At 38.7% G+C, this 26,720-nt stretch overlaps 1 protein-coding gene across 1 annotated transcript in view; it reads right to left on the bottom strand.

Moving 5' to 3' along the window:
- Nucleotides 1-23,813, bottom strand: part of USP32 (ubiquitin specific peptidase 32) — a 61,056-nt gene extending 37,243 nt beyond the window's left edge. The window contains exons 1-8 of the mRNA XM_014952750.1: nucleotides 23,802-23,813; nucleotides 22,964-22,982; nucleotides 22,335-22,462; nucleotides 16,843-16,948; nucleotides 16,160-16,278; nucleotides 12,723-12,882; nucleotides 2,405-2,536; nucleotides 757-864 (exon numbers count right to left, since the gene is read on the bottom strand). Of these exons, the coding sequence (XP_014808236.1) occupies nucleotides 757-864; nucleotides 2,405-2,536; nucleotides 12,723-12,882; nucleotides 16,160-16,278; nucleotides 16,843-16,948; nucleotides 22,335-22,462; nucleotides 22,964-22,982; nucleotides 23,802-23,813 (784 nt within the window). The remainder of the gene's footprint in view (nucleotides 1-756; nucleotides 865-2,404; nucleotides 2,537-12,722; nucleotides 12,883-16,159; nucleotides 16,279-16,842; nucleotides 16,949-22,334; nucleotides 22,463-22,963; nucleotides 22,983-23,801) is intronic.
- Between the last annotated feature and the right edge of the window lie 2,907 nt (nucleotides 23,814-26,720).

Genomic DNA, 26,720 nt, shown 5'->3' with positions numbered 1-26,720 from the left:
ACAACCACTCAACAACTATTGTTTTTTTTCCCCTTGCAGAATGTAAGTCTGCAGAGTCACAAGAAACATGATTTAGTGCTGACAGTTTTGATGAGGCAGGATGCATGTGTGGCAGTGAGGAAATGGAGCAGCTGTGTTTAATAAACTGAAATCTAGATTCCTGCAATTCTGTGCCGTGTTTTCTGCTGTGACATAGCAGGGAACATATGTGCATCCAGAAATTTCCAGTTGAATGAGAGCTTTTAAGTTGCAGCAATATGGCTTTGGAAAAGTATGGAACAAAGGTATTTCAAAACACGAACACTTTGCAGGGAGCCAGCTGACAAATGGACAGTAAACAAGCCAGAACATGCTGTTTACCACAAGACAATCAAATAGGACATTCATTTTATATTATATATCATGAATAGATAAGTGTTTGCACTTCCTATATTGAGATACACAGTTCTGCATCATAATGCAGAGCACTGCAAAATAACTTCTGAACTGTTATCTTTTTTCCAAGCAGGTTAATAATTTATATGAAGCTACGGATAAGTTATAAAATATATAGAATTCGGTTTAATCATCCTTTATAAAAGGAAGCCTTGATATTTAAAATTCCTTTAATTTTTAAACTTAAGTCTGTTACCTCTCACAGACACACACTTGTTCAGCAGAAAAAAAAGAACTCTAAAAAAGGTGGAAACAACTCAACCTCATTGCTCAAACTGAAAAACTTCTCTACCATTAATAGTTAACATTGCACATACTTACACTTCTGTCTTTCTGCCAAGGGTCCTCTGCAACATGCTGAGAGCCCACAGGAAATTTCTTTAAAATCTATGTGATTGTCTCGGTTTTCATCAAAAGCATTAAACAAACCTGCAAACCACAAAAGCATCTCCTGTTACAGCATCTGGCTGAAACAGCTCACAACTGTACTCAGCATTTATATGAGGGGTTAATGGTTAACAATTGCAAGGAGAAGTACAAACACTTGTAACTAATTCTTACTAAGTGTAATAAAGATAATTAAGCACTACCAAGAGCATTTCAAAGGTGAATTAGATCACTCATGTATGGCCAGACAAAGCCAGGGGCAGGGAAGGAATCAAGAATTCTCAACAGCAGCTTTATTCCCATGTCTTCCTTGTACTGAGGGATTTCTAGGAGCATCCATCTAACCCAGCATGGTCAGGACAAGCATTTTCACAAAAGCTAAACGACCAAAATACTAAAAGCTCTTCCTTGTACTGAGGGATTTCTAGGAGCAAAAAAAGCTAAATGACCAAAATACTAAAAGCACTCAGATGCCAAATGCTTTGGCTTTTCCAAAGTGCCTGATAGAAACTCCTACGAAAACCACTGAGTATCTGTGCAAATCTGGCCGTAAGTGATTTAGGAGTTTTAGTTACCAGCCTTCAAAGGATTTAAGGGTTCTATTCATTCAGCAGAGATAACTTTTTATCCCATAAAAATATCTTTTTTAGTGACAATGATTCAGTTGCACTATCCACAGAAGACATATAGAATGACCAGAAACCAGTAAAGTTCCCCCACAGCAGCCGTGTAAATGTGTATCACTAAGTAGATAAAACCCACTCGCAAGCGGAAGGATTTGGGGATATATCCCTGCTGAAAACTGAACCTGCTCTTCCAACAGCTCGCACCCACAGCAGCTGAATTCCCCATTTGCTACTAACTGCCCCCACTTGTCAGTAAAGCTGACCATTTGGTGATAAAAAATTGTCATTCTAGGACTGCAGAAAAAAACTAGCGTGTAAGTAGAACGTCACTTAACGTCCTTACATTGTGCAGTAAATGGCAATTAGACAATTGCAACCTCCAGTTATTACCAGAGTGGCTTCAACTTGAAAAACCAGCTCTGTTATTAGTGTGTCTGCATTGCAACACACAAACTCCCCCCCAAGACTTCTGAACAAAATCTTCCTTAACTTGCGCTGGTAGGAAGAGTCTTTCCTTGACAACTTCTGCCTTGCGTGCCCAACGGCCACTTAACAGATGAGACTCACATTTGTCATTTAAAAAAAATGGTCTTCTATTTTATCTCGTTTAGGGACTGTGGTATGTTTAGTCTTTACAGGATCTTAAGGAACCCAATGGAAAGTTTTAAGCAACTATGAGGCAAATTATACAGAAAGTTTGCCCTATTTCCTGACCACTAATAAGAGTGCACCACACAGAAGCATCGCTTCCTTCGTCAATCCAGATTTCCCAACAAATAGATATTTCTCAGGCATCTTTTCTCATTTTCAAACATTCCAAACTCAGTGGAATAAATCTCTGTAATTTAAGCTTAAAGTACTTTTCAAAACAGGCCCATTTTTAAACCCCTGAAGTCTGTATGTCAGTAGACCATCAGCACCACCACCTCCTCACAGGTTTGATGGAAGTTCCATACCTTCACTCAGAGACGGATGAATAGGAGGGGAAACTAAGGGGGCAAACGTTTCTAAATCAAAACGTCCAGTTCTTGATTGAGCTTTTAGCAGCCAGTACCGTTTTTCGAGATCGATGATGTCGGATTCTTCCACTGTATGATCAACAAAAAGAAAAGAAATTTTTGGTAGTATCTAGACCGTGTTAGAATTCATCACCAAACAAAAATGCAGCATTATTTTGTCACAAAGAGAAATTATGTTAATTTTTTTTATTCCTGAGTTCTGCACATAAAAATTCAAAATACGAGCAGTAGAGAAATAAAGGTCCAATTTTACTTTCTTTATCTGCAGAATCATCTTACCTATTCACCATCTAGGAGTTCCACATCAATAATACATCATCACAAGTGCTCAGAAATACAGAAATGAACTTTTCCCACTAAGGGCTCCAGCAGTCTCCTTATTTTCACATATTTCTTCTTGGTGAACTGAACAGTTAGATTACCTGTACAATACCTTATTTTCCCACTGTATCCAGTATTTAAATCCTCTAAAAGGATGTGAAGTAGCATTAAAAAAAAAATAAAATCCCACAACTTCTAAGAAAAAAAAAACAACAACTTAGTACTTGGCTGCTCTTGACAAATTCCTATTTGAAATTTTTAGCCTCCTTACACAGTAACAAGGCTACATTTTGTATCTCAGCATTAATTTTTTCCCAAATATAAACCAGTTTGTTTCACTTTATTATTTAGCCTATAGATACACTTAGAAACCCAGACAACATTGGGGAGTGATTATACAAACATATACAATTATTGTACAAACCTAGAAGAGGCTTTATACTGAGGAACTTAGAAGCTAATTTAAAGAAGGCGAAGAAAGCAAAATCCCAAACCCAACAGTGAGTAAAACAAGGTGCTGGGCAAAGGTGAATAAAAATAGCCAGAGGAAGCACTTGTGTTTTCTTCCAAAGCATGATATACAAATGCCAGTCTTCTTACGTTTTATCCTTAAAATTAAATATATAAATATTAAGTTTCTGCTCAACAATACTTTTAACCTTTTTACATATGCAAGTGTGTCACAACACCGCTTTAGGTCAGTGCAAATTAATTGGTTCTCAAATAGATATGTAATGACAAAGCTGTCTATATTAAGAACTACTACGTGTGATCCCATTCCCAGATGGTTCTGAGCCTTTAAATCCACGCCAGCTTTCTAATAGGTTTAACTTGAGCTATTTGGCCTGGTTTAGTCTTCAGAAACAATAATAATCCTGTAAGGCTTAAGAACAGAAGAGACCCAGAAAAAGTTATTTGTCAAATTGAAATTGTATTGATTTCTTTTCCGATTTCTGTCATTAGGAGTAGTAATTTCATCAGAATAGTAACTTAGGTAACCTACAATAAGCAGGAGCTAGTTGTAAGTACCCAAGCAGGCACATCTCCTAATGCATCACAAACCACACACCACCTTACCCTCATCAGCAGAAAGTCTGGGAAAATGTTAAGAAAAGCTTAATAGCTGAAGTAGCACTGGAGGAGTGGAAGGGGTTTGCACCTTCCTGTAAAATATTTTTAGATAGTGTAACTAGAAAAGTAACACCAGTGAAAACACGTCCCCCTTGTCCTCTGTACATCAGTACGGGCACTAGACAGACCATACACTGCAGTGGAAGCTCCCCTGGAAAAGCTGCAGCTCCCAGGGCTCTTTGGGCTCGTTAAGCTAACGTAAATTGAGGCTGAACGGAGGAATTTTACCTTCCCTCTCAACCCCAAGCACGTGCAGCAGCATCCTCTCTCCCAGCATTATCAGCTATGGGGCTTTTACATGCCAAGTGAGATAAGAGAACTGATTAAGAAGAAAAACTGAACCGATTTCCTTTCTGCTCTCCCCTTCCTTCCTTGATGGATCGATTCCCTTTCCTGGCTCACCAGCTCCTGGCCCTTGGTGGTGTTGTAATTACAGAATCACAGAGGGGCCTGGGTTGGAATGGGCCATTAAAGGCCACTGAGTCCAACCTCCTGCCACGGGCAGGGACATCTTCAGGTAGAGCAGGTTGCCCACAGCCCCGTCTAACCTGACCTGGAATGTTTCCAGGGATGGGGCATCCTCTCTGGGCGACCTGGGCCAGTGTCTCACCCCCCTCAGTGTACAAAATTTCTTCTTTATATCAAGTCTAAATCTTCCCTCTCTTTTAGTTTAAAACCAGTACCCCTTGTCCTATCGCTACAGGCCCTGCCAAAAGTCAGCCTCCAGTATATAAGGAAAGAGTAATCCAAATGTATAAAGGAACATCAATATAGTAGAAATCATGAAAGCAAAATAGTTATTTCTTTGAGGATCACATACAGGAATATGGTAGGTGCTAGGGCTGCCCCAGGCATAAGCAGCTCCACGATCCTATGCAGAACAGTCCAGTGATGTAGAACTGCATCTGGAATCTTCCAAAAAAACCAGCAGTGTCCTGGTAATTTAATGACTGACCTGCTCCACAATGCTCAGCATAGCATGATGAGAGAAAATCTACCAAATAAAATACGACTTCCCTCAATCTCGTTGCTTCTACAGGGGGCTACAGAACTGATAAGAAATAAGAGCGAACTCACAAGACATGACATTAAGACTAGAGTACCAGCATTCTGCAGGAGATAGAGGAAAAGGCATATTTGGGGAGTTTCAAGGACAGGAATAAGCAAAAAGTAAAATAACAAATGAAAGGTAAAAGCCACTTTATGAGACAGAACCTCAAGCACATGAAGAGAATCACAGAGCTATTTCACTGCCTAACCAACTGCACGGAAAGGGCGAGTTTGCACTGTCATTTGGAAGAATTGCACACACACATTATTGCTCTCATTAGCAAATACAAAAGCGTGATGCTACCTCTCTGGAGCATGAGCATGTAAATCACTTTGTTTCCTTTTCATCTACCTTTGTGAGTAGGAAGGATAACAAACGCACCAGATGCACTTAATTCTGGAAATGAGGCAACACTGGGAATATCCAAGAAACATAAGGAAGGTCACATTGTCTTTACTGAACAGTAAATCTGCAGGAACCTGCTCTCGCTGGCAGGTGCCTTATTTATCTTTAGTAATTAAGAACTGGAAGGTAGGTTCTCTGGCAAAATAAAACATTCTCAAATACCTCCAGCAGAAGCCAGCTGTGCTCCATTTCTTAAATTGTACTTCACTTGTACAGTGCTAACTTCATTGCTGTATTATTTTGATTTCAGAGAAGAAAGGTTATCAGAGAGCATCTTATCTGCATTTCTGTCAAGCAGTGGCTGAAATTACATGGTCATTTAACAAAGAATTTTCAAATAATCATCTTCAAAAGACTAGCTAATAAGTATTAGTATAAGTGCTATTATACTCATGTTACAGCCAAGGCAGGTCCCAGAGTATTGACTTTCTGCAGAAGAGCCAAACAGTTTAAAAGTAAACTGACAAAGTAGTAAATATATTCTTTGGACTGATTAGACTTACACAACTTTGGGTGAATGCAAATAAAAACGTGGCATTCATCGTAACAATGAATTGTAGCCCCACTGCAATAGTTTCACTTATTTAAAATACAGGAAGATTTATTGGATTACAGCACACGGGAAAGTTTAACCCTGAGTGGAAAAGCTGGCTGTGACAGAATTTGATTTCTCCAGAGTCATTTTTTGCACATAATCTTGTAGCTCAGCCTCAGGACAGGTCCTGCACCACCTATTCCTCCATAAATGTAAACTAAAAGAAATCTCCTGCAATTTTTTACCATACGTACATACAATCATATTTGTTATTGAAGTTTAAGTGAAGCATGGTAAAAGCAGACTGGACTTATTATCCAAACACACTAATGTGTATTAAAAAAAGCCATATTGTAAAGGGGTTTTATACAGATAAAGGATTTCACCTTTTCAAAGTATAATTTTTTTCCTAAGGCCTGTTCAGATCACATCAGGAAGTCTGAACTGGGCTTTCACTCAGTAGTTCCAATTTTAAATAATATACGATTATTTTAAAGAAAAATGTATCTCATATATACAATACAGTCCAAAACATCAGAACAGACTGGCTTTCTACACAAGTATTCATTTTTGTCAATTAAATACATGATATGATTATTCGAGGACATGTGGAGATATTACACACTTGTGAACTTTAACCCTATACCACCAGTTTACTACCATACGCTATTTTAGGTCTTTCTCATCACTGGTTCATTAAAAATATGAAAAAATTCCTTATCTGTAAAATTATGAGTAGTGTTTCTTAGTTCAATTCTCTAAGAATTAGACAAGTATAATTGGAAGAATGATGTCAAGTACACAAGATACAGTTTTCACATTATAAAGGAAGAACAGGTAAACATTTTCAGCAAAAACATGCATCTGAGAAACTGCAGATCTACTAAAAATGAGTTGACTTAAAACCAGCCGCCACACTGTGATTGACAGTCTGAGTGCACGATAGCGATAAACACTGAGAAAAAGCACCCTTAATTTAATGCCATTTCCATGAAAGGTATGCCCTTCTTAAATATTACCTAGGTAGCCAGCCATGAATAATCTCCTGTCTCAGAAAAAAAAATTTAAAAACAAGTTTTTATTTCAGGCACAAGTTATTACAATTCTTTATACGACCAGAATTAACTTAGTATTTCAATACATTTTAAAACTTTCATTTTTACCCACCTATTGGTACAATCCTCTCTGGTTCACAGCAGTAGAAGCATACCATATTCCCAACATTTTCACTGAAACTTGGTTTTATTACTGTTTACCATGATATCCTCCAGGCAACACCCAGCCCCAGGCGCAGAGAGAGCTCTTCATCGCATGACGGGCCGAGTCGGAACCAGAGACAGAATGACCCACCACCAAATGGTATTTCTGACTAAAAACTCTTGTTTCTCGCTTTCGAATTAACACCAGGAAGATTCCGGGACCTGGGCACAGAGAGCTGCTTCACAGGACATGAAATAGCCTGGGAACTAAGAGGATAACGAAGCGGCAAGATGCAGATTAAGTGACATGGAGGCTTTTTCCCATTGGCCATGTCTGCTCTAATACTTTTATCTTTTTTTTTTCTTTTTCTTTTTTTAAATTAAAAAACGGACACACGGAGAAGGGAATATTGTAACTTCAACCAAGATCCTCGTGTGTGTCAGACAGGACTATCCAGGTCATTAGCTAGCAGAATATTGATTACCAGTGCCCTAAGATGGAAACCCCCACAGAAGAAGTATTAGACACTACGGTTCTTCTCAGAGGATAAGTGTTCACACACTTGGAAAGAAAAAATAGCACAGAATGAAATATACTCTTAAAGGCACCTTTAATACATCCAAAATCTTCAGAATTGTCTTCTAATGGCCTTCTATACATCATTAGGAGATGGTGTGTCAAGAGTGGGTACCACTGCTGAAGTGGGCAAGGTAGAGAAGATGCACTTCCATCCAGACAGCCTTTTACTGGGAGCAAAGTGAAGGGATCCCTTCATTTCACTTTCCTGTCACGGACGCGCATCTTCATCTTACCATAAAGCCCTCCAGGTTTATAAACCCAGCCCTGACAGAAGCGGTTACTTCCACAACACTCAGTTTCAATTTTATACTGTTTCAAAAACTCACCCTTCCCTTTCAACCATGCTGCCTGGTTATCCAGGGCTGCTCTCGTTTATTGTGTTTAATTAGCAATAACTATGTTCTAAAATACAATTATTATACTGATTACACACTGTCTTACTGCATCTCGGGACGTAAGAGCTGTCAGAAAAAGCAGCAGCATTTCGATGATTTTTTTTTTTCTGATGACAGAAGAGTGTCTTCAATCCACAGGAGAATTAGGATGCTATTTAAAAAGAACTGAGTGACACAAGAACTGGCTAACACAGAGGTACAAGTTACACGGTCTGTCAGTTGGAAACCAGTAACCCCTCTAATAAATGGGAGTTTTCTCCCCATGAAAAGGACTGAAAACCTGAGTTACAAGCCCTTCACGTGATACTGAGATGCAGCGAAATGACACAGTCATCAAAAAGGAACCACCACCTGTGTTTTAGCAGCAGAAATAGTGAAGGAAACCAGTGAGGTCTCACCTGGAGTCAGTATCACTGTATCACCTACGTCTGAGATGGACCAGGGGATGGAGCCCCTGGTCTGGAACAGACCTGAGCTGGGCTCATTTTACTTTGACAAACGGGCAAGAAAAAACATAAGAGTCACTTGTATTTATATTTGAATAGTAGAAAGGAAGGAGAGCAGCGACTCTGAAATAGAGGACAACGATGGCAGAAAATTAAGACACACGGTCTGTCAGTTGGAAACCAGTAACCCCTCTGATAAATGGGAGTTTTCTCCCCATGAAAAGGACTGAAAACCTGAGTTACAAGCCCTTCACGTGATACTGAGATGCAGCGAAATGACACAGTCATCAAAAAGGAACCACCACCTGTGTTTTAGCAGCAGAAATAGTGAAGGAAACCAGTGAGGTCTCACCTGGAGTCAGTATCACTGTATCACCTACGTCTGAGATGGACCAGGGGATGGAGCCCCTGGTCTGGAACAGACCTGAGCTGGGCTCATTTTACTTTGACAAACGGGCAAGAAAAAACATAAGAGTCACTTGTATTTATATTTGAATAGTAGAAAGGAAGGAGAGCAGCGACTCTGAAATAGAGGACAACGATGGCAGAAAATTAAGACACAAACTGCCCACAAACACGTGTAGGTGATGTACTGGAATAAATTTTCCACAAATGGAGGGGGGCGGAAAAAAAGCCTCAGTATCTTATGAGAGGGATGATAGAGTGACCTCCGGGGTCTGCACTTGGTGGGACAGGAGACCTTTGTCTGTCCATCTCCTGAGCTACACCACAAAACTGTGGGTTGCAGGTAGATGGGAGTCAGTTCTGTTCTGCTGCTCCCAGGAGCACAAAGCACAGGGTGGGCAACAGAGCAACAGCCTCCAGTGGCCCAGAACTGTTTATTTTTGAAACACTGTATTTGGACTAAAAGTACCAGAGAAGATTAGGTGTTTAATTTGTAATTATTAAGGACATATAATAATAATCATTAGATGATGGGGAACATTCCCCCACAAAGAATTTTCATGTTAGCGATAGTCCCTGACAGGATTTATCTCTGTTTTCCAGGCTCCACTGCAGTGCTACTCAGTATGACATTCCCCCACAAAGAATTTTCATGTTAGCAATAGTCCCTGACAGGATTTATCTCTGCTTCCCAGGCTCAGCTGCAGTGCTACTCAGTATGATGGGTTAAAAAACAAAGAAAAAAACCAAAAGGTACCCACAATCATACCACAATCCTGAGAAAATCCAAACGACCACAAGCTGGTCAGTTCCCAGCTATCCTTAAAACTGTTTTTGGGGAACAAAGGTCCAAAAGAAATTTATTTCAGTCGCTTTCAAACGAAATTATTCATGTTTATGATTTAGTTGAAATGCAACAAAATTTGATTAAAAGCAGCGTGTGCAACTTCCTGTAACTTTAAAATTTCCTTTCTAATTATGTGTTGAGAAATATAATTAAAGTCATCTGCATACCAAAAGAAATGTTATTTACAAATGAGAAATTAGAATTCCTTTGTTTCCCTGATACCTCGGCTCATTAAGCAAATTTAAATGGAGCCACCGATGCTTTGCAATAAACTGTTCGCTATCTGTTTCTAAATCGATGTTAATAACTCTCACTGTTTTTATCACTGCCATTTTCCATGTCTCTGCCATGTCACCCAGGACACGAAGGGGGAAGCAGGCTGTGGAGGGGAGGATCCGGAGGGTCTGGAGCCGGAGCCAGGAGAGGGCGTGCTGTGACCCAGCCAGAAATGGGAAATCCATACTTGCACTTAAACACTTTCACAAATCAGTTTTCATTTCACTTTTTCATCACTTTTTCACCGTATTCTGCCAACACTGTTTGCCCGAGTTTCCTAAACATTATTTCAGTTACTTGTTCTCCCAAAGGGCAACCGTTATCCCAGGTAAAATATTAAAAACAAGCCTTCATTTAGAGAAAAGGAACTGTCACAACAGCTCTTACTGTTTAACACATTCCACTGTGTTAACAATACTTCTGTACTGCATTTCTTGTTCTTTAGATTGACCTGATTAGGCTGTAATTATTAAACTTAAAAAAACCAAAACAACAAGGCCCCAAGTATTATTGCTTTACTGCAATTACTTCAAGTGCTCAAGCACTTATACTTCCCTTGCTTTTGCATCTGTTGTATGAGATTCCTACGCTGCCTCAAATCACAAGGGAAATCATCAGATACATTACAAAGCGAGTATTAGCCCAGCCCTGAGGGAGGCTGGTTAGTTCACCAGTTCATTTTCCTACTGTCTTAAATCCCTGCCACTTTTCCATGTCTGTCATTTGAAAGATACTGGACGGCAGACATCGTAACGCAGCACAACTACTGTTGTTTTCTTATTTCTAGCATTGAACTAGAAAGTAACCATAATCCAGTAAAATTTCATTTTATCTAGAGGTCCAAATACAACTGTCATAGGAGCTTTCCAAATTTTGTTAAAACATGGAACCACCTGAACAATTTTTTTCCAAGAATCGCAACAGATTTTGTCCTCATTCATTTTTTTCTAATACACTTCTCATCCAGTCTCCTCAATTGGGTTTTTAATTATAGCACTTCAGTCTTAATGTCTCTAATTCTTTGTTTAGAACTGAAAAAAAAAAATATCTCATAGCCTGTAACTGGATGAAAGAAAGGCTTTCTTCTTGATGCAAGAACATAGGTGTGGGTTGGCTAAAGGCGAGTATTATGCTATTCAGTCTAAAGACCATTTCTTTCTTGAATCATTTATTTTGCACGAGTGAAAAAGTCAGAATACAGTTGAGAGCCTTGCTGCAGATGCTAACAGTGACAGGTGGATCAAAACCAGAAGAAATGAGAACAGCATTAAATATGAAAAAAAAAAAATAATCTATCAAAACAGTAGGTCTCAATTTATTTTTTTTTATTATAAACCTCTGTTTCAGTATAAATAAACTATCTGCAAAAAGCACAGTAAAAACTGTTCAGAAGAAGTTTCAATTTCAAAGCATGAAACAAATCGAACAAGCTCAGGGGTAACACCCAGAGGCCTGGAGTAAAGCTTTCTTTGAACCTTCAGGGCAAAGGAGACTTGCCAAGGCTGGAGTGTGGCAGATCTCAATTTGAAACAGCTGGAGAGATTTTTTTTTCCCAAGGCTAAAGTCTAGAAAATTCAAAGAAGGTTGGGGTTTCTTTAGCAAACCTCTTCCTTTGGCTTGTCTATTAGACCTCAGAGTATTTAGTGGTCTTCTGTAACCTCAGTCCCTACTGCAGTCTCTCATGTAATGCAAATAAATTACCTGGCTATAAACTTCTAATTTTATTATGCATTTTCATTTCAGATGATCAGAACAGAATTTTAATGCTCATATTTAAAACCAAGGAAAAAAAAAAAATGTTGCTTTATTCAAGCAACCCACCCATTAAAGAGATTAAATGCCATGCTGACACCAACAAAGAAAATCTATGAGAGTACATAAAACACAACCAGATTGCTCAAATCTCTGACATCTCAATAGCCAACACCCTTCTCCCAGGGACACCAAAGTCCCTGAGATGCTTTCCTGTAATGTATGCTTACATTGTACTCGCACATCAAGTATAATTTATCAGCCTTTTGTTTTTACATTTAATTTAAAAAACAGCTGTTCCTTCTTTTACATTAATATAGACATAAGGAAGCATTTGTTCTTTGGAGATTATTCCTAAATGCAAATCCTGATGAGGCTTCTCTTTAGTTAATTTAGTTCCCTGACTACATCACATGCCAGGAGTATTACTTATTTTACTGCAAAAAGGAAATTAAGAGGTAACACTTATTTTTGAATCAAGCATTATTTTCAGAACTGTCTCAATAGTTTTATGATTCACTATATCTGAAAGATCAAATAAAGAACCAGGATCGATGTCAAGTCACTTTAGATAAATGTATTTGTTAAAGAGAAGATATTTTCCTTCCTATTTTTTTTTTTAATTTGCTTGGTAGCAAACTTCTACTATAAGCAGTGTTGTAATCTCAGCACTGTTCTCTCTCAAAAATAATGACCCACCGTGTCCTTGCACACACCATGTTTTACATGTCACAGCATAAAAAGCAGAGAACAAATTAGAACGGAGAAGAAATTTATCTCGCTGAACAGAACTGTGTGTATCTCATCTGAGCAGTGAGATTTAATGAACAACTACAGCAAGGCAACAGCACATGTCTGTGAACTCTGAAACACTTTAAAAATTGTGCATTATGACAAGGATGGATTACTTACAGTGCGTGACTCCAGCCAGGGTTTGATAGAAGGTAGGGGTATCGCTGTCATCAGTGAGTGTCACATACACACCTCCAGACAGCAGCCAACGGGAAAACGTGAAAGCATCTTTGTTGTGCAACAGCCAAACCCTGAATTTCTCATAGTTTACCTTTTCACCCTGTAAGAAAAACAAGAAAACATGAGCTGTTTTTCTCTGCTTTCTCAGTACCAGTAAATCGGAACCATCCAGCTGTATGAACAAGAATTGGGACAATCTCCTATAAAAATAAGCACTAAAATAATGTTTTTCTTTGGAGCTATGCCTGTTTTTCCATTTCATTCTGAAATACAGCACTGGGAAGGAAATTAAGACTTCTCATCTCTCTCTGCATTTCAACCACCTACTCGGTGTGGCCTTTGGAAAGTCATTTACTCTGAACCTCAGGTTAAAAGGATTAGAAGAAAAAATGGTTACTTACAACTCAAAATAACAGAGGTTATTTTTATGAATTCAAATTTATTATGATAGATAAAAGCTCTTCTGTGCCAAGTAACAGGTGCTATAAAATCATAAACATTCTGTTATATCTGTTCAAGTACATAAACACCTAACACAGAAAAATTAGATTTGTGAATAACTAATAGTATGATTAATCACCGCAGTAGCATGTTGATTTTTTTGCCTCTGTTGACCAAAAGCTACTTTGGAACACCCATGTAAACATGACATTCACAGTATCTCCTAACTCAGCCTCTCTCACTGGATGTCTCATGGAACTGTCTGTTCAGGAATACATAAAAGCCATAGATTCACAGCATTTAAATGCTGAAGAGGGTGTTTAAACCATTTAGTTGAACGGTTTCCAAGTTGTGACCATGAAACCATAGGGATCAGCAGACTAATTTCTACAGGATCTACAAAACTAACTGAAATAAAAGCAAACCTATTATCAGTAGACAAACTCATTATATGGAGATCCTAATCTCCATGGGAAATAAACCGGGGTCTCTGCAAAGTGAAAGAGGTTTCAAATCATTGATTATTTAAACTTCCCTAATATCACAGGCCATTAAACTTCCCTGAATTACACCTCTACAGAATCCAACAATTTGCATTTGGCCACGGACCATCTGCAGCTGCCAACTGCAGAAAATTGAAAATCCACTACTTCCTTTGCCAGGTTGCTCAAATGGTTAATCACCATCGCTGCGAAAACACTTGCTTCATATTCCAATTGCAATGGATTATTTCAGGTTCCAGATGCTCGTTCTTTTTATTCCTCTTTTTTCCTAAAAAGTGTTACATTTTTCCTCCAACAAATACACGCAGAAACACCCCAATACCTAGAGCTACTATCACCAATTTCCACATGGTTATAACTCAAGATGCTACAGGGCTATTCCATCCCCAGTTTAACCTGGATATATCCATGGTACTGCCTGACAGCGCGGTCCTAACCTTCCTCCTACCAACACTCCTGATCCTTCAGCCCTTCTCTTTTGTCACAGCCATCACATTAGTGCAATCAGGTGGCAAAACAGACCGAGCTGAAAAATAACCTCCAGGTTTAGGAGCTACAGAGAAAGGACTTACTGCTCAGCCAGACCAGTATCCCAACCCAGTTCATCCAGGTATCACATAAATACCTGAGCCAGCACAAAGGCAGGAGAATGAATGACAGTCAGGAAAAGGGGAACTCAATAACTTGGATTTGCAGGATTTAACCCATTGTGGAACCACTTCCTTAAGTTAAAAAAGTCCCTCTACTGCCAAATTAACAGAGGAAAAAAAAGCAGCCCTCAATATATATATTTTTTTAATTTCTCTAACAGTTTGGATCAGAGACAAGATCATTTTCTTACTGCCTGTTCCACTCTACTCTCCACACTGCTTTCTGCAAAGGCAGCAAGAGCTGTGTCACGTTTCTCAAAGACTTTGCCCTGTTCCAACCAACCAGAGGAAGGACAAGGAAGAAGAGGGACAGGAAAGCTCTGTCAGCAGGGAAAAAGCATTTAAAGCAAGTAATGTTTACACCTGAGCCATGATGGAACAACTAGAGCAATACAGGTATCACTGAATTTGTTTCCTGTATTTTGGAAACAAGAGTGAGGAAAACTCAGATGTATTTTAAAGCTTGTATTTCTAGATCAGTACAAGCAATAATTCTGAAGAATAGAAGTATAAACATCATCCTTTAAAGCAGAAGCTCATCCACCATACAGCAGGAAGGCAGGTCCACAGCAGGACCATTAAACTTTCTCACTCTCCAGCAATGACCGAGTATGATTAACGGGCCAGTAAATCCTGCTGAGTGGGTTATTACGCTATTTTCATTTTAAAAGAAAAATCAATATACAGCATTTTCTTGAACAGGAAAATGGTCCGGAGCCAGATTGATACTTCTCTTCCTGCAAGTCTTCATAAAGTACTTCTGGATTTCTTGGACAGCGTGCAATTAACTTTTAGGGTGTAATTCATCATACCATATTGATGAGAAATTATAAATAGGAAATACTGAAGTGGGTCAGCTCCAGAAACCAGGCTGCTGTATACATATGATTTATGATTCCAGCCAAGAATGAAGACTGTAATCATTGCCTACAAAGCCAACCTGATACCTCCACCAGATGAAACGAGTCTGCCTCAACCAATGCCCGTAACCAAAGTTATCTGCAATACAGTACAATAAAACTTAAGGTAATTAAGTAATCTAATATCCACAAATGAAGCTTCTAGTCAATCAGTTTTTCAGTGGAATGTATAACGATGACTAGACGTTGCTGATCTATAGTCCTCTGACAACAAATGAAGCGACCAAAGCACAAAAACCTGACAATTCACCAGGACCGCTAGTGCCAAAGAAGTATCTGTGAATATTTAAAATTAACAAAAGCCTGTTTTAGAGGAAGACTTCAGCAAGCTTCAGAAAGATTACATCTCTCAAACCACCTAAAGCATAAATAAATGTTGTAGCTCATGGCAGGCACAGTGAGAAAAAAGTAATATTATAAACCTATTCTTTTTAAACAACCACTGCTGGCAGGCATTTTTAAATCCAGGATGCAGATTTTCTTTCCCACCTCAGATCTGTGTTCTAGATTTCCTCCCTTATTGCAATAAAATGCCCACATTAATGAATACATTTCCACTAGCAATATTAGTATTTAAAGTTACTTGATAACATGATTACCCTTGGGAAATGATATCTTTCAAAGTAGCACAGTAAGTAAAGCAGCAAGGAGAATGCCTACATTTATACACCAAGCTGCCATTCACATCAATACAAATTACATGCAATATTATAATATTAAAAACTATGAGCTTTTGCCCAATTTAAACAAGGTCAGTTTGTTCCCATACATGCGGGAACTTGTGTATGTCAGAGAAAAACAAACTACTCAATGTAACTTTCACTTTTTTGTAAGTGCAATAGGAGAAAACCTGTATGAAATACCTCAGAGAAACATTTCTTGAGCGACTCTGGGACTTTCCCATCAACCACATGCAGCATCTTCTCCATCTCTTCGCGGACAACATAGCTCCCAGATTCATTAGAAAAGAGACTGAAAATGTCTGAGGAAGCAGAGATAGGTTTAAGCAACTACAATAGTTACATTTTTCATATATGAAGTTTACAACTGGCTGAGAGTGCCATAGGCTGTGCAACAACTAAAGGACTAGATATCTAGGTTGATTCAACTTCAATACCGCTCAACAAGCCTTAGGTCAAGAAGTATCTACTTATTCTTTTACCACTGTCCACTAATCAAAAGGAAAATAAACACTATCCAGGTCTGATTCACAAGGAAGACAAAACAACAGAAGTCAGTAGGCAGATGCTTTCGCTTGTTTTGAAAAATATCAACACCGTCCTCCCCCCTCTGCCCACACACAGCGATCAACAGTCTTTCCGTAGGATCCTAACATTTACATTCATGATGACTTATCAAATATTTCAGTTTGGTGAGTATAGAAAACAAAAACGCACTGGATTTCAAAATATACAGCAAATGTATGCCCTGGTTACATATAAAAATAGGGACTTCATAGACTGCAATTTATTTTTTCTTTAAATAAGCATATTTTGCAGTCACTAGAATAATAACAACAGGATAGTGGCTAAGTTGCATTACTTACATTTTGCTTTCTCTTCCTCTCTGCCTCTCGTAAGTAGAACTAATCCCACTATCAGGTTATTGAAGTGCAGCCCTTTAGATATTCCTCCAAATGAACAGTAGATAACCTAGAAGAATGAAACAGAGAAGTTAACAGGGAGAACAGAGACGTCAGAACTAAAAGCAACAACTTATATTGAGGCTCTGTCTTCTGTGGCTTTTAGACCAGTCACCTCACATTCAGCTAAACACACTCCTAGGATTAATTCTGTTACACTTCTGTAGCTCTTCCAGTATCTATAAAATAGCCATTACAGAGTCTTTTATTTAGCAAAACAAAGGGGATTTTAATGAACAGCAATATATATATATATAAAAAAAAGCTAGAATCCTTCAATGAAGACAGCTCCTTGCTTGCCCACTGCTGCTAGTGCCCCAAACTTTTTAATCAAGGTAATGATGATGAAATCTTCTCCGTATTAGGATGGAGGAGGTTCTTGCAGCATCAAGTGTCACTGCCCCAACCACAGGAGACGCACTTCCAGTCAGCCACCAAAAAAACTACTGCTTCACAAAGATGTGACAGACACACAAAACCCCACGTTCCATCAACTACACCTTAACTATCTTAACACCACCGCTGCTGCTAGAATCACCATTCCAGCTTAGTGCCCCTCTCTAACAATAGTACTTGATGATTTCTTCCAGCAGAAAGCAGCAGAAATCAAGACTTCTATTCAGAAGCTACTCAAAGATGCACAGAGTGGCCACCAGGAGCCACACAGCCAGCAGAAGGGCTGCAGCATTTACCTCTCCCATGAGAGGTCCGTGCTCTGCAGTGTGACTTACTCAACAGCACCTTAACCAGTGATTCAGCACTGATACATGAGATAAGGAGGAAGTAAGTCATTTTAGGACAAACAGCAACTACTTCTAGTAAACAAGAATTACCAACTCTCTTATTGCAATACATTACTTCACCTTGCCTCCAATGCAAGAGAATAAATGAAGCTACGTATTGCTGTACTGCTCCCCAAACACAGGTTCCTCCTGTAATCCCAAATTCCTTCCTACAAGCATTGGTACTTTATCAGTGCCATGAGACAGAAATCTGCATTAGGTATCAGAATTTAAAGCAGTCAGAACTTCTAAATAATTCTGACACAGAAGAATTCTTTCAGTGTCTATGTCTTTTAATTTGATTTTCTTGTAGGTATCACACTAAGCATCTACCCATAAAGAGAAGGTATTAAGTCTGGCTGAGGGGTTGCTATTACTGTGAAAGACCAGAACGAAGTGATTTGTCGCTGATTGTGGTTTGGATACAGACTTATTTGCTGAACTTGTTTTTTAAATTTAACTTTTTCAGAGGGAAAGATAAAGGAACAGAGATCAACTTCTATTAAGGAAAGAGCTGTGCACATTTTAAATAGTATTTTCTCCGCTTGCATCTGAATTACATTCTAAACAGACTATATTAAAACCAGGGTGTGTACATGCAGTTATGCACTGCTATTTCATTTTTCACCAGTAAAGCCCTGAATATATTATATGCTTATTGATTTCCACATCCGCAGAGGCTGGCACATGTCTCCTTTGAGTCTCTGGAGGATAATGGTGTGGGGGCTCTAACATGAGCTTCAGAAACATCTATGGCAAAGCTCAGAGAGATCTGTGTTTCCTCAAGTCCCTCAAGCCAAAACGAGCTGGGATTCTGCAAGAGGTTCACGAGGTTAAATGGAACAAGAAGAAAGTTACTGAAATCAAAATCCCTCTTTCTACCCCTTCCTTCCCCTCCAGCAGCAGCAATCACAGCCCTGCAGCCCAAGTGAAGGGTGGAAGAGCTGAAGAGCAGAGCCATGGAATGAATCACGGCTCCTGCTATCGCAGGTGTGGCTTCCATTGTAAGGCAAAACGAAGCCAGGACTGGGAGTGACCAAACAAAATCTATAATTTTGTTTGCTTCTCTCCTATCACAGTTATGAGGAGGTCCAATGCTGAAGCCCAGATGCTCTGAAGACACCTCAGTCCAGAGCTGCGTGTTACCTGCGGTAAATCTGCTCCTTGTCCACCCATCAAGCTATCCCTTTCACTGCTACCCACATAGGGCTATTAAAAGATGTCTGAAGGCAAGTAAATGAGGCTGACTACACAGAAGGCTCTAATTCTCCAGAAAAACATCATGTAGGACCTGCAGCTTCATCTCCTATGTGACCCAGCTCTACCTAAATCCATTAACTTCCCATCGGGTGCTCACATCAGCATCTTCTATTACTAAACTTTAATCCACTCACAAATGCTTCAAGGGCTAAATTATTAAAAACTAAATTTGTGCTCTGTTTGGGCACAACGATTGTATATGCTTCATGGTCAGTGTCGTGGTAGAGATCTGAATTCCACACTTTCTACTTCTAATTGTCCTGATTTCACAGGATGCCTTCAAGGCTCCACTGCCTATGTAAGCCATTTACCTTCACATTACATTGGAATCTTTACTTTTTTTATAACACGCATTTAGCTCTGCTGAACACTATAGTTTAAGTCTTAATATAACCACTTCTGATCCAAAAAAAACCCCATGAAGAGTCCAAAAAGGAAGAGAATTCTTACATTTCAGATAACAGGACTTCTAAGCCAAAAAAATAATATGAAGAAACAAAAGAGAAAACACTGGTTTTCTTTCACAAATTTTAATAAAATATGATCTTTTCTTTACACTTTATTCTTCTCCATCACTCAAATTTAACCTTTCTGTACTTTTAGACTTTTGAAGAGCAGCTATTTTATAAATTACATATAAACACAGAGAAGGAATTCTATGGATAATGTCCAGTGTATTTGTACTTAACATACGTAATCACAACCTGGCATTACTTTGAGTTCAGCTACTTAACCATTCTTTAGGCAGAGTTTACACACACTGAATAGTTTTAGAGCAACATATACCAGACATTAGTTTGCATTTCTAAGGAAAGAGCTCCATAGTTTTTCACATTAGTGAGTTATTTGGAAAATATCTAATAAGATACACCATTAAAAATATGACGCAATGTTGTATTTTTCAAAATTACTTAATACTCTTGCAGCTTTACTTGAAATAGCCACACCCAGGCAGCATCATAGCAATTTACATTTCAGAATGTAAAATTTAGTATAATTATATGGTACATAGTCATACTTTTTAAAATAAAATGTAAGTCTGACATGTTATGTTGGATGGATAACTGAAGAGTGTAACAATATGGTTCCTTTTCTATTAAAAACCACAAAGGCTCGGTCTATACAGACAGTTCCCTTCAGGTGCCAGTCCCTGGCCTGTGCCCACACGCTCTGCTAACCCTGCTGGAAGGGTAAGGACAGGATGCTCAAAGCATTCTTTTGGCTCCTTTCTCTAGAAAGCATAAAATGTTCCGGATTCTTTCCTGATTTCATCCTTATGACCCCTGTTCTCTCTCAGCCCTTGAGAAGTCTGTGTTCTTCTTTTGGCAGCCCCCTCATCGTGTCCTTCATCTTTCCGTTCGCACCATCCCTCTTCTCTTTGCATTACTCGGACTGCAGCTTGTTCAGCAATTAGTCACATTCAGAGAAAAAGAGGCACTAACGCTGAATTACATCGTAAGTATCACAGATTGCTGTGTATAAACCTTCCCACAATCATAATATATGTAAGTATATATAAAAGGTATAATCTATTTGGTCATTTAAATGACTGCACAGGCCAAAGTTCGAAGGTCCTTTTCCAACATTCTTCTCCTCCCAAGTCAAAAATACAAAGCTACTAGAAATGCTTTCTTTAAATATTATCAGCAATGCATCCTTCTACCTCCTCTGAACAATACTTTTCCTATCAAAGTGTCACAACTGCATATGGTAATTGTATTATTTCCTTGGATTTAAAAATAAACACCACGTTTACACATGTCACCACTTCACCAGCTTCCCCGCAGTTTAAACGACATAAACACAGCATCTCTCTTAATTTCATTTTATTAATATCTTCAACTCCATTTGTCCAAGAGATCCCCTCAGAACATTACTGTCCTGAACATATAAAAAATGTTTTGAGTGCACGACAATCATGTAAATTGTTTGACCAAAGTTCCACCGGCTTCAGTTCCCTGTTTCATGGCCCTGCTGTAAAACTCCGTGTTCTTAATTTAATGAGTTCCTGAAGGCCTATCACTACTCAGATATGAAAAACTATTATTCAAAACATGCAGAGCAGACAGCCCAGCGGTCTGGGGCTCAAAATGATCAATTTTAATGACTGAAAGGCTGAAAACTCAGAACAAGGCTTTAAGCTGCCTAATGACTTCACCTGCCTTTCCACATCCTGAAGCCAGGAACTACAAAGCATCCCTTCATGGCATGAGCAGAATTAAATCCAAATTTTGCCCAAATTCAAGCTCACAGTTAGGACTGCTGCATTGCCTGAAGATGAATGCTAGACATACACAGTAATTCGTACTAGAATATTGAGCTGTGCCAATTCAGATGAGATGACATCAAAACCAATTATGATTCTTCCATCAATTTTATTTCACCAACCAGAAATCAAGAACTGCAGTATAACTGCAACAAGTGTTAAGAGAAATAATCATCACTAAAATTGTGTCTTTAAGGATAGATTTTTAAAAAATACAGTAGAAGGGAGCCAGCAGACATTTGGAGGGGGGGGGGAAGTAACCCTCTGCCAAAGTGTTAAACCTTTTGCAATGCACACTTCACTACTCCCATTATCTAAATAAACTGGGAGACTTGTATGCTGCCAGTGAGGTCAATACCACTGAAGATACCAGAAATAGAAGCTGTGATTAGAAATGACATGGAGCAAGATATCATTTGAAAGGTCTTGCTAATCTTATTCTTCTCCACCAACAATATTTTAATTTCTCTCTCTCTCTCTCAGGGTAATACTATGAGAGAAAATGATGGTTTTTAAACATGTGTGTGTGCAGGATGGTATTACTATTTTTTTAGATATATACACACAATATTTATATCCATGTAGCATACTTTGATTCTGGATATTCTTTCAGTTAATTTATACATTTAATATATATCAAGTTATTTTTAAGAGATTGTAAAGATTAATCTGCACTTTAGAAAACAAAGTAAAAGCCAATGGAATTTCAGAGAAACCAAAAACAAGTACATCTCCAAAGCAAATAAAACCCTCTGTTGTAATAGCTACGTCCAGTGTTAAAACGTCCCAACCTTTTACTTCCCCACATCTACATCTGGATATTCAGGTTTACTTCAAAGTCTTCTACCACCTACTAGTTGGGTTGGAATGAGTAGCTGAGAAGCACCCATCACTGACAACCCAGTATCCAAGTCTGGAACATTATCTTCAGTTAGAGAATGCACATTGTGATATTGTATGAAAAAGGCAAAGAAATTAAATTAGCTCCTGTATCTGTACAGACATATTTGTGTGTGTGATCTCTAGGTGTACATTTACATTATCAACCACATATGCCTCCCCAGAAAAGCAGGAAGTTCACAGGTTACCTCAGCAACTTTTGGAGGGACTCCATCACCAAGAACTTCCCTGATGAAGCACTGTTGAGTCATATAACAGGAAAGTCCACAGGTTCTCTTGAAGGCATCTTTCAGTCGCTTTAGCTCTATGTCTGTAACTGTGTTGAGTGAGAAGAGAGAAGGAAAAAAAAGATTTGGTCAGTAAAGATGCTGTAGAAACGTAATAGCTTAAGGACTCTCAAAATCCTATACATCTAACATTTACCTTTACAACAGAAAGATAGGAAGAAAGTAAATGCATGATTTCACCTAAACAGTGGGAAAATCTGACTACTAGAAAACAAGATCTAATAATTCCATCTTCCCCCAAAAAAGAGAAGTAGACCTAAAGTTAATATCAATGATTACAACAGTTCACTGCCTGTTTTCTCTGACTACAATAGTGTATTATGATTTTTCCTGAATTATTGTCACACAAAAAGAAAATAAGCAGCCTTATGATCAATTTTACATTGCATGTAACCAGAGAAATGGTCTGTAACCAATAGTGGGGAATATTATTAAGAATAGCCTCAGTAGCATGCTGGAAGCAGTTTCGTCCAGCAATAAGTCTACTTTTCTGTATTAAAAAACAACCAAAACATTTAATCACCACTTACGTGCTCGTAAGACAGTACACTAAAGCACAAATTTAACAGGATTACTACAGTTAAACTTAGGACTAAATGTAACTCTTCACCTAAGATTTTTTTGCCCAGTCAAAACCTGATTGCCAGCTAAAGCCTGTCCAAATTCATTCACAACCTGTAAACATGAAGAGTTTGATGACCTCCCGTTTGTACTTGCACATGAGCTTCATGAAAAGCAGTCCCTGCATTCAGATTTTACAAGCATAAAGCAACTTTCTAACACAGCTTATAAGAAGTGAAGTATTTCACTGAACAAAATGAGAAAAATCAAGTTGCAGAGAATAACCCAAATCAGGTATAAGTTACCACGTAGTGCAGGAAGAGCTATTTACCATCTAGAAGCCAAAAGAAATGATGCTGGACGTGACAGCTATTTCACTGTATTTATAGTAAGGTATTTTCCTTGCCCTGATATAACAGGCCAGACAGAAACAACACTGACATGGCCAAAAGCTTGTCATGCTTTTTGTCAGCCAAAATAAAACAGAACACTTGAGAGCTTAATCCAGAGCTACATTTCTACATTTCAATTAATTCATTCATCAAAAGAAAAATCACTCCTTAAAAGAAAATCACACTGAAACATTCCTCCCTAGTTTTAATCTTAGTCAACACTGGAACAGACAACTGACTTCATTTAACAATTGTGTTTAAAAGCAGAAATTGGGTCATGCTTCCTTTCAAATTTTATCATAGACTGTGGATACTTGTGACCAGTAAAATTTCAAAGGATCTAAGAAATACACCTAAAGTGTGACCCACGCAGCACTGGTGCTGTCAATTAACACGGATTTGGTAAAAGACATACCCAAGTTATCATCGTCCCATACCTTGTTTTAATTAAAGAAGCATACTTTAATTACACAGCAGAAGAAGGCTGGTGTAATCCTGTCACCTGGCTTATTTGGTGTTTAAATGTCACTATTTCATATTAACATCTGTCCATAGAGTCATTTTCTTTCTTTGTGTCTCTACACGTGATGTTTATTGAATGCTCAAACACTGTTAGACACACCAGTTAAAGTTTTCTTCCAAGATTTTCCCTAGCTAACTGAAAACAGACCCTTCAATACAATATTTACAACCTGAAGCCACACTCTCCTCGCTCGCCAGCTCTTCGGAATCACGGAAACGGGAAGCAAAATAAAGATTCTGCAAAGAAAGGGACCCTCACACCACAGCTTTTCCTCCAAACACCTGCAAAAAATTAACAGCAGCTCTTCCCACCGGAGGGACACCTCACCTCCTCTCCTCCACCACCTCCCCTGCACAACCCAACCACAGCTCAACTTCAGCCAACAGGAACAACTCCCCACCACATGTTTAATGCGTAAAAGCTTGAGATTATTAAGGGGAGAGAAAAAGAGGAAGCTACTGGCTTCATTAATTTGTCAAGGTATAGCAAACAACCCAGATCCTAGACAAAATCTAGCAACAGTTCTTTCATAAAAATATTTTAATTTATTGTATTTTTTTATATGCATGAGTAGACACACATCTTTATTAAAAATACACTCTGCATTCTGTTTTTTGCTCTCCACTCGGTGAATTTTTTTGAACTCCTCACTGGTTAATCCAACCTGGTTTGTGATCACTTGGCAAAAAGTTTATACACAAACCAAGCGTCAACTAACCTGATGCTCACGGCTTTGCACATACTATAATGAACTTCCAAGTAACCTAATGAACTCTTACTGCAAAAATAAGGTTGAAACATACACAACACATAGAGCCCCTTTATTAAGCACTGTGTCACTCCTGATGCTTGCAGGTTTAGTTTTCTGGTTGCAGAGAAAATTCAAATAATTTTCCTAAAAAATGATGAGAAAAATGTCTTTTTTCCCACCGTGCATTTCTAACAACTGATTTTGTGTCCCTTGTTCCAGTTTGTTAAAGTTTCTCCCCAGCCCAGGGAGAGAAGGGAGGGGACACAGTGTTGTGTCCCGGCTGCACCAACAGCCCCCTGTGCCCGGGCAAAGCATTTTCACCCAACTCTTAAGTTCCTTTATTAAGTATATTCACTTTTTCCAAAGGCACAGTCTTACCAAACACTTTCAGGAGACAGTTGTCTACCAATACTGAAGAAAAGACCATTCACAAGCTGCTTTCATTACACAGACACTACGCTATGGCATGCACTGTCACTGCATTCAGAACCTGACAGTGAAAAACAGAACACGTAAGACTTCCCAAAATAAGTTTCTGGTAGCCAACACAGCAAAAACCACAGCCACACATTGCTCCTACCAGTAATAGGTGGCACAACCTCAATATTATGGCAGAGAAAGCAATGCAACTGGAACTGCACACCTAATTCTTTACACCTCAAGACTATGAAAGCTAACTTCTTCTAAGTGATAATAACAATTTGCACTAGTTAGTGTATTCTAATTCTTAAAATTCTATCTGCCTAATTCCATAAACCACCATTGAAACAAACAGAAAAGTCACAGACTATGTCATTCTGTCCAGGCAACTTTTAGAATCCAAACCTCCTGGAGGCTGCCTTGGCTGGATGGTTTCCAATAAAGTCAAAGACAGTGTAACAGAAGATTAGTGCTGCTTCCAGCTCTCCAGGGAATAGCCCAGCTCCAGTTTGTTTAATAAAGTTTAAATGAAACCATGCAACCTCAGCTAAAAATGTCACCGCATCTTACAGTAATTGTAACAAACCTTCAGCTCATTCAACTGCCAAGGATATTTTTAGTTTAATAGCGTTACTTAAACTTAATGCTGTTTATATGGATTTATGCGACTACTATTATTTTTTTTAAACTCACAACTGTCCAGGTAATGATTTGTCTGGCACATTCCAAAACAGTCCTGTGCTGGAAACCACCCTCTTTTCCACTGCTTTCACTCCTCGTGTTTGTCACTGAATCACATTGCAGTTTTCCTTTTAGATTAAAACTGTATCTGAAGCTCACACCACGCAAGCCTGGATCCACAACTGCAGACTTCAACTTTATTTCCCCACCCACATAAAACTGGCCTGAATTTCAGAGGGGATCCCCACCAGCTGTGTCACTGACATAAACGGGAGCTGCAGGGAATCTGTCTCGGAAAAAAAAAATCCTACATTTACAAAGAAGCTGAATATTAAATACTCACGTTCTGGACATTAGATATGATGTTCCGTTTGAAAGAGAAAGGCAGAAAATGCAGCTGAAGTTACTCCCCTCCTCATCCTCCTTAAAACTCACAGGGGGTTGTAAAAGCAAGGTTAATTATCTATCTGAAGTATTTACTGCCTAATACTCAAGTTCTCAAATTTACACGTGCTTGATCAACTACTCTCAAATTTTGTTTTTTGTCAATTGTCAAAATTGTCAGTTTTGTATAAAAATTGTAATCCAAATAATATAGATAATAATTTAGGTATTCACAATTTCTCTTCAGGCAACACATACTATTCTTTTTGCTTACCCATTCTGTAACGTTAAAGACCATCTTTAGATGTACCTTAAATTCTGTTTAACTGAATTAAGGTGGAGGAAATCAATCCTTACACTGCAGCTTTGGCACGTTTTGCAGACACATTCTCTATTCACTATTCATTTTAGAAAGTTTTCCCTTTCCACATCCTGTAGCACTAATCCCACCCCCACCCTTCTTGTCTCTCTCTCTCTTGGGAAGTTTTAAAATGCATTGTGAGCAACGTATGGGCCAGGGCACGGCACAGCCCCTGGCTCTCCACCACAAAGGTCACACTGGGAAGGACAGGACA

Source organism: Calidris pugnax, unplaced genomic scaffold, assembly GCF_001431845.1.
Source record: "Calidris pugnax isolate Ruff unplaced genomic scaffold, ASM143184v1 scaffold45, whole genome shotgun sequence".
Classification (NCBI taxonomy): Eukaryota; Metazoa; Chordata; class Aves; order Charadriiformes; family Scolopacidae; genus Calidris; species Calidris pugnax.
Note: the sequence above shows the minus strand (reverse complement) of the source record. Positions and strands in the feature narration are given on the sequence as shown.